Raw genomic sequence first — 16,624 nt, forward strand, 5'->3', positions numbered from 1 at the left:
TCTTGATTAAAAAAGTTGAAATGGGCACTAGAGTCATTCTGGATGTTACAGTGAATAGAAAAATGCACCTCAAGAGTCATGACAAAAAGTACAGAAAGATTTGTTTGGTAATAACTCCGTGGTATCAATGACGATGATGATGATGATGATGATGATGATGATGATGATGATGATGATGATGTGTATAATAATATCATAATCAAGCTGCGGATTTTTAGGCACTAAAAACAGTTGAAATAGGCAGGCAAAATAGGCATTCAAAATTCTAAAATAGGCATTTAAAAAGACACTAACAATTTCTAATTCTTAATGGCTAACACGACTATAGCATAGCATTATACACTAGTTTCTATGTCATTATGGAAGTGAATAATTAAATATTCGTCCAGATGTTGTAATGAGAACTGATGTCTATTGTCTGTAAGAATGTTCTTAAATTGGGAGAAAGTCCCTTCCACTTCACATGAAGTGATGGGGCAATACTTCAGGGATCTAATCTCAGCAGGGGACCAAACCAGTGGGAACGCAGTAATGTCCATGTATTTTCCATTCAGTGCTTCTGATGACTTTTGCTTTGCCATATCTCCTCGGTATACTTCACGTATCACAGCAGAAAACTCAACTCCATACTCAATTCACAAACTCACAAAACGGATACACAGTTTAAAACAACTACCCTAGTCAACTACCACAATGAATCACGCGGCTTTCGACATACATTTTTTTTTTTATCGGTTGATTTTAAATTATTCAATTTCTCCGCACTCTGGTGGCAGTAAAACGTAACACACAGAATTATCGATAGTTCTATATCTCTTCCCTCTGCTAGATAAAAAAGAAACAAATTACAGATTTAAAAAATATCGATAGAATAGTCAGTAAATTCAAGTATAATATATAATACGAATATTTAGGCAACTTTTTAGGAATTTATAAGCAAATAGGCATTTACTATTGAAATAGGCAATTATAGGCACTACAGAATTCGCATATAATACTCACAATGTCTTAAAATGGATATGTAACCTAAAATCTTCCACCTTCAGGTTAAGGATTAAAATAGGCAAATAGGCATAAATCCGCAGCTTAATCATAATGTATTAAATCATGTGCAAATTTAATGGTACAGTACTGATCTCATTCTACATACCTATAATACAAGTTTATCAATTTTTGCTTATATTCGTTAAGTGGAAATACTTATGACCAAATTTCAGCCTTTTTCTCAACCATGCTGACAAGAATTCAAAGATACAAGTAAAAAGGCTTATTTTTAATAGAAGGCAATAATTAAAAAAATAATGGTCAAAATTTAAATTATCAATAAAAAAAAGCACTGCGTACTTACTGAACTGTAAATATGTCTTTGTGTGTTAGTAAAATGCTGTAAGTATATTTCAGAGCTCATGCACTTACAGTATTTAAGCAACTTCAAGGATGAATGAAATAAGCAGGTCTCAATTTGTTATTACTGAATCAAACTACAATAGCCAGAGTGACTTACTTGGCTAATGGGATGTTATCCCGATCTCCATATGCATCGTACAAGTACTCGCTGCAAACAGACACACAGGTCAAGGTTAGTCACAATATAACACAACAGCAAGCACACAAGTGTTAGAAATAAACACATACTGCAGAAAAGACAAGGAAAGGATAGAATCCCCAATTTCCCGAACAGAAACTTTTCATGCATTTTTAGTGTGTATGACATGCCTGTTTTTACTGTTTTACAATGGTAAATACGAACCGAACAATAAGAACTGTAAGTATTTCAAAGACAACAGAGTCAAATTTAAACTTCCTATAAATTTCATTTTATTTTACTCTCATATTATATTTATTTTTAAGCAGCAATTAAAGTACAGCAAAAAAAATAAGAGATTAGTAGTAAATTTTTACAATAATGTTAAATAAAATGAGACTGCTTGCAACCCAAGACAATTTATTATAACACTTCGAATTGTAATACGTTACAGTTAATGAACGAAATTTCAAATTGAAATCATACATTTTGAATTGTTCAACTTGGAGAAACAATATATGGAAAACCAACAGCATGAATTAAAAAAAAAATTATTTACAGCTAAGAACCACATTTATTCTCTTCCATTATAGAACTGATGCAAAAGCAAAAGGGTTTCCTAAATTTAATGTATCGAAATGTTCATAACAGACATTTTCTTCAAGGTATAGAGCTCATATCTGATCTGTAGTCTCTCAAGTCTTCTCACATAATAAACAACAATCGAGTGAACCGTGTCACACTGTCTCTTATTAAACACAGAATTTTGTAATTCCATTAACAGATAATGATGATGATGAAAAAATATTAAACTATTTTGACTGTGAATTTACAAGACAAATAACAATTGTCTGAAACTCTTCTGTTTATATGTTTACAACTAATATATAAGTAATAAATACGAAATTTAAATTAAACACAAATTCTTTTGTGCGAGATCGTGCGTATTTGCTTGTTTTCCGCACAGAACCAATACGCGGTAAGTGTGAAATATCACATTCAGTATTCCCAACGTAACACACATAACAATTTCCCTCTTCTTACCGCTTAAGCGTGACATTCATTTTACTGCTTTAGGCTTTTAACATATTATTTTTAGAGACGTTTAACATAGTAATAATTATAAATTGGAAACTTACCACTGCAATTTCACCTAAATTGCAATGTTAATTATTGTTTTTAAATATTTGCAAAAATTAAGTAAAGTCTACTACTCCACGAAACTTATTGCATTCCTGATACAAGTAACATTAAGGAAGCCGTGAAAAAATCAACAAGATTCCAGATGCCGATGTTATTACTGCAATATGTTATATAAATAATATTGTTAAAATATTAAAATGAAAAATAAATCATTACATAACCTTACCGTTTGTTTTAAGTTTGCATTTATAGACTGGGGGAAAAAAAAGACAGACGTATATCACGGCCTGCTGGAGTATAGTAAACACAGAAAACATTTTATAGCAACAATGTTGAAGAAAGATATTTTGGTTTTCCGAAGTTGCCGCCATTAAACAGAAACCAACATGGAGATTTCATTGCAACTAATTAGAAATTCGTCTTTCAGGTATGTAATAAACGATCTTCGCACAAAATAATGTACGATACATGAGCGGTATGTTTGTTTTCATGTTCTCGGAAATTAAAAAAGCTCAACTACGTTTTGTTTTTTCAATCTTTTCCTCGACCATGAAAACGTCAATATACCGCTCTTGTAACGTATATTACTATAATGTATGACACACATTTGTCTCAATGTGAGAGATGTGAGTGTACTATATCAATCTCGATTCACAATAAAAAAAATATCTCAATAAATGTATACTTTCTAATCGTATAAGGCATGAATACGAAGTTTTGTGATGCTGCAACGCATCTATGTCCAGATTTTCACGAAAATACATGCTGTCAGCACCCTTGATTTGACATTTAGCAGTCTATCTACTATAGGGATGCGATGTTTACTAGTAATTCTGAGCACGAGCTGCTTTAAACTTTCTCCCTGGAAATAGCACTTCTCTGCCTATGACACTTTGCTACTACAACTGTAAGAAAGGATGCGATGTATACTGTACAGTACATACAATATTGCAAACCATAACAGACCGCAAGTAAGCTTACAGTAAAGCTTTCAATGAGGAATCGAAGGTCCAGTTTTTATGTATTGAACATGGTGGTGAAGTACAATGTTTAATATGCAGAAAACATTATCTGTAAGAAAGTGCGATGTCAAACGTCATCATAAGACACAACATGAAAACAAATATGAAAATTATTCAGGAGAAGAGAGAAATAAATTGATTTCAGATCGAACATGGCAGGTTCAGTAATTTAAATTATTAAATTACTATTAGTATTATCTTTCTTCTTTTTAATTGCTTATTTAATTATCATTGTTCATTGCTGTCGCATTATATTCACCTGAGTTTTTTGTAGTTTATTTTTTATTAGGGGATTCTCTATTACAGAGCTCATTTATTGTTGCATTGCATTCTAATGCATCGCTATTAATTGAATTAAGTTTTATTATTATTATTATTATTATTATTATTATTATTAATATTTGCTAAACACTTGGTATAAAATTTATACAAACATTATTAAAAATAAATTGAATAAACTTTGTGAAAACCTTCATGGGGAAGAACAGAACAGACCAAACTTGTTGTGATGGGTATTTCTCAATGAAACTATTAAGAGAAAAACATAAATAATTTAATATAGAAACTCATCTTGCTTTCTTTGATTCTAAGAATGTTTTCGACAAGATAAATGGAAATAAACTGTTTACTCACCAGAACTCACAACCTCAGACTTCTTTCTTTTTCCAAAGCTCAAAATTGACTTGACTGGGAAGAAATTTTTGGACAAATGAAGAGGTATTTTCAGTAACAGAAAGCTTTTTTTTTTTTTTTTTTTTTTTGCAGGAATTTGTGTACAAGGAGGTTATAGCAGCAACATTCCAGCACTGGTGGACCAAGTGTGAATCTTGGGGGGGATTATTTTGTGAAATAAAGATTGTTTCAGGATAATCCTAGTTTAATTTCTATGTCAGGCTATAAACTTTTCAAATAACCCTCACAGAGATGTCAGGAGGAGGCTAAGTCAGATGATCTGTATAAAAGGAAATGTCCAATAGAAGAAGAAGAAGAAGAAGAAGAAGAAGAAGAAGAAGAAGAAGAAGAAGAAGAAGAAAGTCTATACATTTTATCAATAAATGTTCACAGTAGAAGAAGTTCTAATGTTTATATTCAAAAGTAGCTGCAATATCTTTTCATATTATTATTTTAAAAATAACTTATATGGTGTTCATAAATTTTTCAAACACACAATAGAATGTACACAGAACTTAGTGCAATTGGCACCAATGCCCTCACAGGGCAAGCAATGATCTATTACCCAAAACTGTTCTTCATTATAGTAGATCTAAGAAATATCGGGACCATAGAAGACCCAAAAGAAAACAGAGGTATTAGGAATATTTTAGTTTTATGAGACAGTGCTAAATAGTCTCAAATAACTATCGTGCATGCGTATTTTCACCCTATTCCAAAGTACACACTAGTCAAAACGTTATCAGTTATCTGTCCATTTCTGGTATGGATCCCTGATTACGTCCGTGATTTTTTTTTTTTTATCTTTTATCAAAGTATGGAAGAAACTGTGAGACAAAAAGTTACATACGAAAGGGGGAAAACAATGTTGTTATGAAATGACAAATTAATGTAGGGCCATGACAAAGACAACAAAAAGAACTACAAGGACCACGAGAAAAAAAACAAGAACCACGAAAAGAACAAAGACAAGGACCATGACAAGGATTACTACAAGAACCAGGACCATGATATGACAATGAAAAGGCAACAAGAGCCACAATAAGGACCACGGCAAAGACAACATGACTATAAGGAGCACGACAAGGATAAGAACAAAGCCAAAGACAAGGACTACAATAAGAAGCATGATGTGGACCATGACAAGCACAACAATAAATAAGGATCAAAGACAACAAATACCACAATAAGCTGGCCTTCTCTGCCCAAGGTTGCGGGTTCGATCCCGGGCCAGGTCGATGGCATTTAAGTGTGCTTAAATGCGACAGGTTCATGTCAGTAGATTTACTGGCATGTAAAAGAACTCCTGCGGGACAAAATTCCGACACATCCGGCGATGCTGATATAACCTCTGCAGTTGCGAGCGTCATTAAATAAAACATAACATTTAACCACAATAAAGACCATGACAAAGACCATAAATACCATTATAAGGCTATTACAAAGACAACAAGAACAATGATGAGGGTCAAGACAAAAACATGGACAACAAAAAGAAACATGACAAAGACAAGGACAACTATAAGGATCAAGAAAAGGACAAAGATAAGGACCACAACATGGAACACGACAAGCATGACGACAAGGAACACAATAACTATCACATGGACTACAAGAAGTATCATAAGGATCACGAAAGCATCACAATAAAGACCACGACAAAGACAAACAAGATCATGATAAGGACATAACAAAGACAATGAAAAGGACCACAGTAAGAATCGTGATATGTGCCATGACAGACATGATAAGGACTACTACAATGGCAATGGCCACGAAAAGGACCACTACAAGAACAATGAAAATGATCATGATAAGGACCACTACAAGGACAATGACAATAAACATAAGTATCACGATAAGGGTCAACACAAGGACACTGGCAATGACTACGATAAGGATCATCATAAGGACCACTATAAGGACAATAACAATAGCTACCATAAGGATCACGACAATGGCCACTACATGGACAATGACCATGATAAGTATCACTAGAAGAAGAATAACAATGACCACAATAAGGATTGCAATAAGAACCAGAACTACAATAAAGACTGTGAGAAATACATCAAGGACCACAATAATGACCATGACAAAGACAAAAACGACCATTATAAGGAAAACGACAAGGACCACTATAAAGAACACGACATGGACCACAACAAGCACCACAATAAGGATCAAATTAAGAAAAATTATAAGTATCATAACATGGACCACAACACAGATCACGAAAAGGACCACGAGATAGACCATGATAAGGATTACAAGGACAAAAAAGGACCATGATTAGTATCGCAATAAGAATCAAGGCCAAGACATGGACGAAGACTATGATACGGAGCAAGACTGAGATAAGAGCCAAGACCATGATAAGGATAATGAAAAAAACAACATATACCACCATAAAGACCACGAGAAAAACAAGACGAACAATAATGGCCACTACAATAAAAAAAAACCCATGATAAAGACTACGACAGAGAAAACAAGGATCATGATAAGGAACATGACAAAGACAAGGACAGCTATAGAACCACGAAAAGGACAAGGACAAGGAACATGGTAAAGATCACGATAAGGCCCAAGACATGGACGAGGATAGAGATCACGAAAGCAGTATAAGGACCACGACAAAGAGAACAAGGACCATCATAAGGACCATGACAAGGATCACGATATGGGCCATGTCAAACACCACAAAAAGGGCCATGATAAGGACTACGACCTAGATCACGACAATGATCGCAATAAGGAATCAAGGCAAGGACCAGGACTTACACCATGACAAGGACCTGAACTCGATAAGGGCGATGAAAAAACAAGGACTACAATAATGACCACGAAAAAGACAAAGATTATTATAAGGATCACTACAAGGACAAAAACACAGGCAAGGTAAATGATAAGAATCACCATAAGGAATATGTTATGGACCACGACAAGTAGGTCTACCGCAATAAGAATCACAAGCAGCACCAAGGGCATGATAAGGACCATAACCATAACAAAGATAACAAGGACCATAATAAGGATCAGGATGACAACAAGAATCAGAATAAAGAACATGAGAAAGACGACAAGAACTACAATAGGCACCATAACAAAGACAACAAGGACCATTATAAGGGCATGACAATGACAACAAGGACCACTATATGGACCATGACATAGACAAAGACAAGAACACAATTAGGATCATGACAAGCACCATGACAATTGCCACGATAAGGAGCTTGACAAAGACAACAAGGACCACTATAAGAACCACGAAAAGGGCAAAGACAAGGACCACAAGAAGGCTCTCGACATGAGCCACAACAAGTACTATGACCCGGATAACAACAAGGTCCAAGACATGAACAAAGAAAGGACAATGATAAGGAACACAACAAGGATCACAATAAAGACAATAAGGACCATGAGGATCACAAGGACAAAACAGAGACAAGAACAATGGCTGAGATCACAATAAAGATGGCATGGGCCACAAAAAGCAGCACAATAAGAATCACAATGACCACAACAAGGACCATGACAAAGACAAGAGGGACCATGATAAAGACTACAACACAGACAAAGAATAGGATCACGACATGGACATGACAAGCACCATGATAAAGATCACAACAAGAACCAATACCACGATAAGGACCATGATAAAAGCAACTAAGACCATAAGGATCATGAAAAAGACAAAAAGGATAATGATAAAGGTCAGGACAAAGACAAAAAGGACGAAGATACGGACCATGACAAAGACAAGGGTCACAATAAGCACCACTATAAGCTCAATGACAAGGACCATAATAAGGATCATAACAAGAATCATGGTAATGACTAAGACAAGGATCAGGACAATCACCTGTTGTGGTCCTTGTCATGATCCTTGTCGTGATATTGCACTGTCTGTCAGTATTTTGGAATGGTATCTGCCTGTGTTGAGACCAAAAGACTGGATAAATGCTTATGTCTCCATTTCGTCTCAGTGGTTCATACGATTAGTATTTAAATGTCATTGTTATTATTAAAAATAAATATTACACTATTAACAATGACATGGTAAAATCTAAATTATAATTGTTGTATTTTATACATCTTGATCACACAACTTTTAACACTATATCACTTCGGAATATATAATTGATTTCTTTCACGAGTATTTTATTTCCTTAATAGTGCCTATATTCGCAAGTATAGGGCTCGAAACTGCTCCTTTCCACATGACAGGCAAAAGCCTTAGCTGCCTGAGCTATTGATGAGACAGAAAGCTTTTCTTCTGCAAAACATGTCGATCTTGGCATGAAGGCCTAAATTTCGATATTACTGCACAACTTTGATGTAATTTATCTATTATTACAACACATTTACACTGTTTTTGCAAAGTGAGTTTCGGAACTATTTCCAACAACAAACCAAATAGAATGAATTTAAGTAACTAAATTACACGTTATCTTGTGTATTTGTGCTCTGAGTCTCCTATCATGCACAATGTCTTGTATCTGGGACTTAGAATAAATATTTCAGCATATCATTCTTTTTTGGGGACTGTAGATATCAGCCAGAACCTCAATCAGAGTTATAATTTAAATTGTTATTAAAAATATAGTTCTGACAAGCCCATTCTTATCTATGGTAGTGAGGTGTGAATGGTCTGTAGAGCAGATGAAAGGAGACTAACAACTGCAGAAATGTGCATCATATGCAGAACAGCTGCTACACACTGATGGATAAGAAAAAGTCTGAAGACATCTTGAAGGAACTCTAAGTTGCACTTATAATACATTATGTACATCTATAAAAGAAATCCTGAAAAGAACATGTTCTCGAATAAACAACAGGAGAATACCAAAGAAGATGCACAACTATGTTCCTTCTAGCTACAAAAGTATGGGGTGGCCAGCATGACAATGGATTGAGACTGTAACAGACCAATGAGCTCTAATACTGGATTCGAAGAAGAAGGGGAAGGAGAAGTAACATAATAACACAGTTTAGTATACAGGGTGATTCACACCACCAGTAACAGTCATTTTTTTCGGAAACTAATGCACTAAAATTTTCGAGACAAAAATATTTATGACTAAAGCATATGTGAACTTTCACTTGAGCTTGATTTCATCAATCTGCTTTAACAGGAAGTAGGGTCAGTGGCGTATTACTTCAAAATTTCAAATGGGAGTGGGGGTCAAATAAGGTACCATTTGATAGAGCGCTTCAAAACAAACAACTTTCATAGGAAACGTTTTTATTAATTCCTACTCTTTCAATGAGAAAACGTACGAAAATACAATGGGTGATTCAGACCACCCGTAAGCAGTTATTTCGGAAACTAGTGCATTAAAATTTTCGAGATAAAAAAATATTTGTAACTAAACCACATGTGAACTTCCACTTGAGCTTGATTTCATCAATCAGCCTTAACAGGAAGTAGGGTCAGTGGCGTATTACTTTAAAGTTTCAAATCGGAGTTGGGGTCAAATATGGTACCATTTGATAGAGCTCTTCAAAACAAACAACTTTCATAGGAAACGTTTTTATCAATTCCTATTCTTTCAATGAAAAAACGTACAAAAAGGTAATGTTATTAATACTGAGAAACGTTACAAGAAAATGTAAACTAGATAAGTAAGTTACATTTAATGTTGACATAGGCTAGTACACACGCACAATTATTATCTGGCTGAGTGTAAACTACCCCTTCCCCTTTGTTCGCTCAGCAGTGTTTCCTTTAGTCACCGCAATACAGTATCTACGGCCATGTCTACATGTACACTGCACTTAGACAGGTAATAAGCTCAGGTGGCCTTGCCCGACAATGTACAATAAGAAAGAAATGTTTTGTTTTCTCTGTACATACGTATGTACATTTTTCTAGTTTTGCAATTATTTTTGTGACTAATAAAATAATTACCTAAAAGTTCAAAGTGATTACAAATACCTCCTACGTACTACAAAGAGATGCGGTCCTATGGCATGGCCAGCACGATCTCCTGATTTGAATCTTTGGATTTTTATCTTTGAGGACGGTTAAAAAACATTGTCTATCAATATCATTCAACAACAAGAGATAACATGAAACAGTGAATCCGAGAGACCTTCCAGTCACTTGACCACGCTGAAGTGTTTGGAATTGCTGACAGTGTTAGAAGAAGAGTACAGGTGTGTGCTACTCAGAATGGCAGACAGTTTTAACATTTATAAAAATTAATGGAATTGTCCAGTCTTTCAGTAACATCTGTCAATCTGTCTTGTTTACATTTTCGAATTGTAACATTTCTCAATATTGATAGCATTGTCTTTTCGTACATTTTCTCACTGAAAGAGTAGGAATTGGTAACATTTCCTATGAAAGTTATTTGTTTTGAAGAGAGCTCCATCAAAAGGTAGGCCTACCATATTTGATCCCGACTCCCATTTGAAATTTTAAAATAATACGCCACTTCCTGTTAAGGCTAATTGATGAAATCAAGCTCAAGTGAAAGTTCACATGTGGTTTAGTTACAAATACTTTGTCTCGAAAATTTTAATGCACTAGTTTCCGAAATAAATGACTTACGGGTGGTCTGAATCACCCTGTATACAATCGCGAAGCTCAATATGTAGTAAATATGCATCCAAAGATAGTTGCTAACTACTAGGATCGCTAATATCGCCTCATTACAGACAATGCGAAATAGTACCGGCACAGTCTATTGTTCCTAGCACCCTCACAACTCAAGCTTCGTGACTGTATATACTAGACTGTGATAATAACATCTAAAGAAAATTACTTTCCAATGTGTCATTTGTTGAAAATATATTGAGAACTAGCTTGAAGTACCTGGCAGTGCTTCTTCTTTCATTTTTAAATAAACAGATTGTTAGACTTTTTGGAGATTTTGGCAATGAACATAAAGACAATTGTAATATTTCCTGTTGTTTCATATGATGTTTAGTTATATGTAATGTGTAAGGTTTATGATTTTGAGATCTAAAGCAGTGATCAATTCATCAGTTTTTTTTGTTCTAATCCCCTAATATTCTGATGAAAAGTAGTTAATTTATTGTGTTTAGAATATTCATTATTATAAACTTCATAATACGAATTATTTAATTGAACTTGTTTTAAACACCTTACTGGTGGGAAGTTTAACCTAAAAAGGATAAGCCCTACCATTAACTAACACAGGAATATTACAACTCTGTTTTTAACATGGCTCTACCTCTGATGCTATTAGCAGTAAGAAGCAAAAGGTGCTCCTTGCCCTACCATTCAGATACAGTCCATATGATGTATATTCATAATTTCTTACAGGACTTACATCTATCAAGTTAATGTGTGATTGTGTGATGCCCCAGTTCTCATCAGAACCTGCTGAAGCGTATATTCACAGCTGTGAAAATACAGCTTGTTGTGTCTACTGAAAAGACAGAGGAATCCCACAGTGGAATAGCTGCCCATTTCAATTATGTTGTTGACATCTTTTTCAATGATATAATTACAATTGTTATTCATGCTATTTCCTAACCCATCCAGTATTAAAACGTTGTTTTCAAGAACTGTTTGGCTGTAATATATTCCATGAAAGTACTTTATCTGCGACCAAGGAAAAATATGATGTAAATTCAGGTAAAGCATAATTTTTAGATAAAATGGTGGACAATCATGAATGTGGAAAACAATGTGAAGCATATTTCTTATAGGAACTCCTTAGAAGCATCATATAATTGAGCAAGTGATATTGTTTTTAATTACTTAAACAATTTCCGTTATGGCTGTCTAAATGGAAGTCTTTTAGAAATTGGAGAATGTTCTTCAGCTCATTCTGCATTCATTTAATTCAGCATATCTATGACCAATGCTCTACAGACAGAGTCATTTACACACATTTGAAATTGTGATGCGTTCTGTCATTAAATAAATGATAAAGAGCACATCAGGTCTTCAGAAGAATACAACCATGTTATATTTTTATTTACGTATTGGGGACACTGGTATAAACACAAAGCTTAAGTAAAATTGAATAAATGAAAGGAATAACCATAAACATCAAATGAATTTTCCTAGGACCTGCAAACACTATACTCCATTCATAACAACAATGAAGCAAATCATCAGAAGAACTTATATGTCGATCACTATCAATTGTAAGATTTTAACAATGACAAGCACAGTAGTTGGATGTTTAATGCTCAAAACCAAATAAAGTTCTAATTCTTCTCTTTGTACTTATTCAACGCTGAACATAAATATTTTAGGTTAAATCAGTGTAATTTAATCATGGAATATTCTCCTAAAAAATTAAACATTAAACTCGAAATGTTATGTATAAAGCATTTAGTATAAACAAATGGCTTAGCATATAATAGCAAAGCAATAAGCTCATAAGCACTGCTATAGAGTGAGTAAGTGAGTGAGTGAGTGAGCGAGTGAGTGAGTCAGCCAGTAAGGTCAGTCACTAAATAACGAATGGTGTAAATACATACCATAAATACATCATTTAACAAGTATACTTCTGCAATAAAATACGGTATATTTCAATACGTACACAGGAAAAAAGTAATGTAAGAAATTAAATTCAGATACTTACGATTCTACTAGTGGTCCAGGGTATGGATCTGACTTCTGATATAGAGCTGCTAGTTTGACAGACAGAATAATGGCAGGAATAAAAAGTACCAAGCACCAGCCAATGCTTGCCCAAAAGCCATTCTGCAACAGAAAAGTACAACAGAATAAAATGCCAGAAATAACATAGGTATACATTTGATAAACAAAACACTGGCAGCAGTAGTGAAATGACCAGCTGCAGTGCTTTACACTTCATACAGATTCGATGTGATTCTCACTCTAGATCAGTCATGTCAACTGATGCCCATATGGGCAAGCGCTCGCTTTAAAGCTCAGGAGAACCTGAGTGCTTTACAGCGGAAAGGAAAGAGACAGATGAAAGAGGTAGTACTCGTATATACCGCTTAGTCGAGCTATATTCAGGGATGGCCGGCACTTATTCAATGGATAATGAGAAGAGAACTTATTAAAACTGTATCCATGTTAAATTTTATATTTGTATGAGAAGTATAAGTGCATTATAAGAATATAAGTTTTAATTTTAATGTTCATTTTTCACAAGTTTGCTTTTTAATTCAAAATGAATATTTCCTCAACTTTTTTACAGAAAAGTGAAATTTTCAGATATGATTATTTAGTAGCCTTACAGGTACTGAAACAATGTTTTCGTAACTCTAATATATCGTAAATACGTAATATTGAAGATAGTGTATTAAAATGTTTCAAAATATTCGCATGGAAAATATTTGTAAGGAAATGAATTAACAAAGCAAGTACTATTACATCATAAACAAAAGATATGTGCCCATGTGTTATAAAAACGTCAGCTCTATAGCTTCAGATTTCGACAAAATAATTTAATATTGTGATGATAGGAAGTTGCTCACCAATATCATCTTAAAAGCATAATGCGATAAGAGTTTTGTTATGTAATATCAGTTACAGTTAAAACATATACAGCACCTAGGTAACTTTGCTTTGTACTATAATATGCTTTGATTAGTTTATTGATTACTTTCAATTCCAACTTACCATGTCATACTCAATCTCTTTCTTTGGAATATCACTTTATTTATAAATGATGTGTTTCATTCACTTAGTACAGTATAGTTGTACTACTATGGAATTTATGTGAATATTCTTTCTTAACTCTTTATTATGTTATTAACATTTAAAACACAAGTACAATATTAAGAAATTGGTGTTAGTACTTTTGTTTTACAGACAATAAATAAAATATCAAACAGAAAGAAGCCATATAAAAATAACGACATAAAATTTCACGTTCCGTTTGAAGTTGGTACACCATGTTTTCTTAATCCAACAGGCTGCTTATTCATATACATAATTCTTCCTCTTTCTATACCTAGCACTTGATGCCCGCGCACGACGTCAAGGTCAGAAAAATGCGCTTGATTTGACATCACTGGTCTAGATGAATAGAAATCACTGAATGACATTAGTTCGCGAAGATTTATGTTTGGACTGCCATCTTTCTATCAATTCTTCATCATCACCTCTACCATCACTGTTCCATGAAAATAGTATATGTCTAATGGAATGCAAAAGAAGAAAATGGTAATATGATTGGGAGGCAGGGGCAGCACTAACAAGGAGGTTTCGCTTCAGTGGGCCAGTGCTCACCCAAAGTTAATTTGAACCTCACCCAACCTTATGTCTTTTCCTGCATTGCAAGTGGTGCAGTTAAAACTTTCTTTTTCAAAATATTTTCAGCTCGATTTATTTATTACTTTAATTACTGTTATATTTATCTTATCACTAGGGGGCGGATGTTGATGACCTAAAAATCTACTTAAAGTGATCAATAAAATGCCCTTAAAATAATGGAAAAATGACATAACATTAAAAGAAAATGACATTTAAATATATTCAAAGTACTCACACTATAACTTCTTAAAAATTAGTCACCTTGTTTCAATGACTGCCCACCAAACTCAGAGAGGCGGTAACTTCCTGGAATTTGACTAAGATAAAGGAAAAGGGCATGCAACAAAATGAAGGTTCAAGGGAAAACTATAGATTTTAATGAGGGTTTACAATGTGTTTCAATCAGGGTGGTCCATATCAATGCCTTAATTCTCTCCCTAAAGATGAGACAGTTCCTTCCAATGTGTAATTTAGATACATAACTACATCACAAACTACAAATAAGTTTTTTAATTTGCTGTGAAACGTGTTTACAATGGTGTTCTTCAAAATAGTCATCTAATTTAAAAACCCATTATAAACTCTTGAAAGCATCAACAAAGCTATATTTAGCAAATTAAGAGAAATGTTTCTGGTGGTAATACAATCAAAAACTATGTTATATAACAATATATGAAGTAAGAACAATATTAATTACAACTTACAAAAGGATCGAGTATCTGGTTGCAAACAGCCACAACAGTTGCGTTGTATACTTGGCTCATTGGCTGGCATTGTCCTACCATTGTAGTAGTCATATTCACCACCCTATTCAGATACTGGTCTACATGACCAAGAATTGCGTTTGCAAACATATCCGCCAGCTGAAAAAAAAAGTACAAATTACATATAGTATATACGAGTCAATATGAAAACTTAAGTGACAAAATAATATGTTAACTGAATGAATATACAGTACATTCCAATACTCTCGAACCTTAAAACAGATATACTTACAACTTACTTACAAATGGCTTTTAAGGAACCCGCAGATTCACTGCCGCCCTCACATAAGCCTGCCATCGGTCCCTATCCTGTGCAAGATTAATCCAGTCTCTATCATCATATCCCACCTCCCTCAAATCCATTTCAATATTATCCTCCTACCTGCGTCTCAGCCTCCCCAAAGATAGTTTCCCCTCCAGTCTCCTAACTAACACTCTATATGCATTTCTGGATTCGCCCATATGTGCTACATGCCCTGCCCATCTCAAACGTCTGGATTTTATGTTCCTAATTATGTCAGGTGAAGAATACAATGCGTGCATTTCTGCATTGTGTAACTTTCTTCATTCTCCTGTAACTTCATCCCTCTTAGCCCCAATTTTCCTAAGAACCTTATTCTCAAACACCCTTAATCTCTGTTCCTCTCTCAAAGTGAGAGTCCAAGTCTCACAACCATACAAAACAACCGGTAATATAACTGTTTTATGAATTCTAACTTTCAGATTTTTTGACAGTACACTAGATGACAAAAGCTTCTCAACCAAATAATAACACGCATTTCCCATATTCCTTAAAACATACATATAAATATAAATTAAAGAAATATGTAGCATTTATATATCTGATGATCATACACTTGCTTCTGTCAAAATGTTGGTCTACATTTATAGTAGAGGCATACTGAATTTTTAACTCAGTGGATTATGCAATATATCACATCCCATACAAACCTCTCAAATTTTAACATATAGAGCATAAAACAGAAAAGTTTGGCAATGAAAATGCAAGAAATGTAAGATCAACTTAAAAATATATATCTCTACATGTGACCCATTAGCGGTAATGACAACATCCAACCTGAAATCAATTTCTTGCAATTTTCTTTTCAACAAGTCCATTGCTACCATAGCAATCACATCACAGATGTGGGTTTAGACGCATATACAAGGTCTCAACACAGCCCCACAAAAATAAATCCAGTGGAGTGATATCAGGTGAATGTGATGGCCACAAAATGGGTCCTCTGCATCCAATACCTACATATAACCCGGA

General features: G+C 34.2%; 1 protein-coding gene across 8 annotated transcripts in view; it reads right to left on the bottom strand.

The window, feature by feature from the left end:
- promL (prominin-like) overlaps positions 1-16,624 on the bottom strand; it is a 407,308-nt gene that overhangs the window by 46,883 nt on the left and 343,801 nt on the right. For 7 of the 8 annotated variants that reach the window (XM_069841337.1, XM_069841342.1, XM_069841341.1 and 4 more), the window contains 3 exons: positions 15,292-15,450; positions 12,939-13,060; positions 1,505-1,555 (listed from right to left, as the gene is read on the bottom strand). In XM_069841337.1, the coding sequence (XP_069697438.1) occupies positions 1,505-1,555; positions 12,939-13,060; positions 15,292-15,450 (332 nt within the window). The remainder of the gene's footprint in view (positions 1-1,504; positions 1,556-12,938; positions 13,061-15,291; positions 15,451-16,624) is intronic. The other variant, XM_069841339.1, reaches the window with a different exon arrangement.

This window comes from Periplaneta americana, chromosome 12 (genome assembly GCF_040183065.1).
Source record: "Periplaneta americana isolate PAMFEO1 chromosome 12, P.americana_PAMFEO1_priV1, whole genome shotgun sequence".
Classification (NCBI taxonomy): Eukaryota; Metazoa; Arthropoda; class Insecta; order Blattodea; family Blattidae; genus Periplaneta; species Periplaneta americana.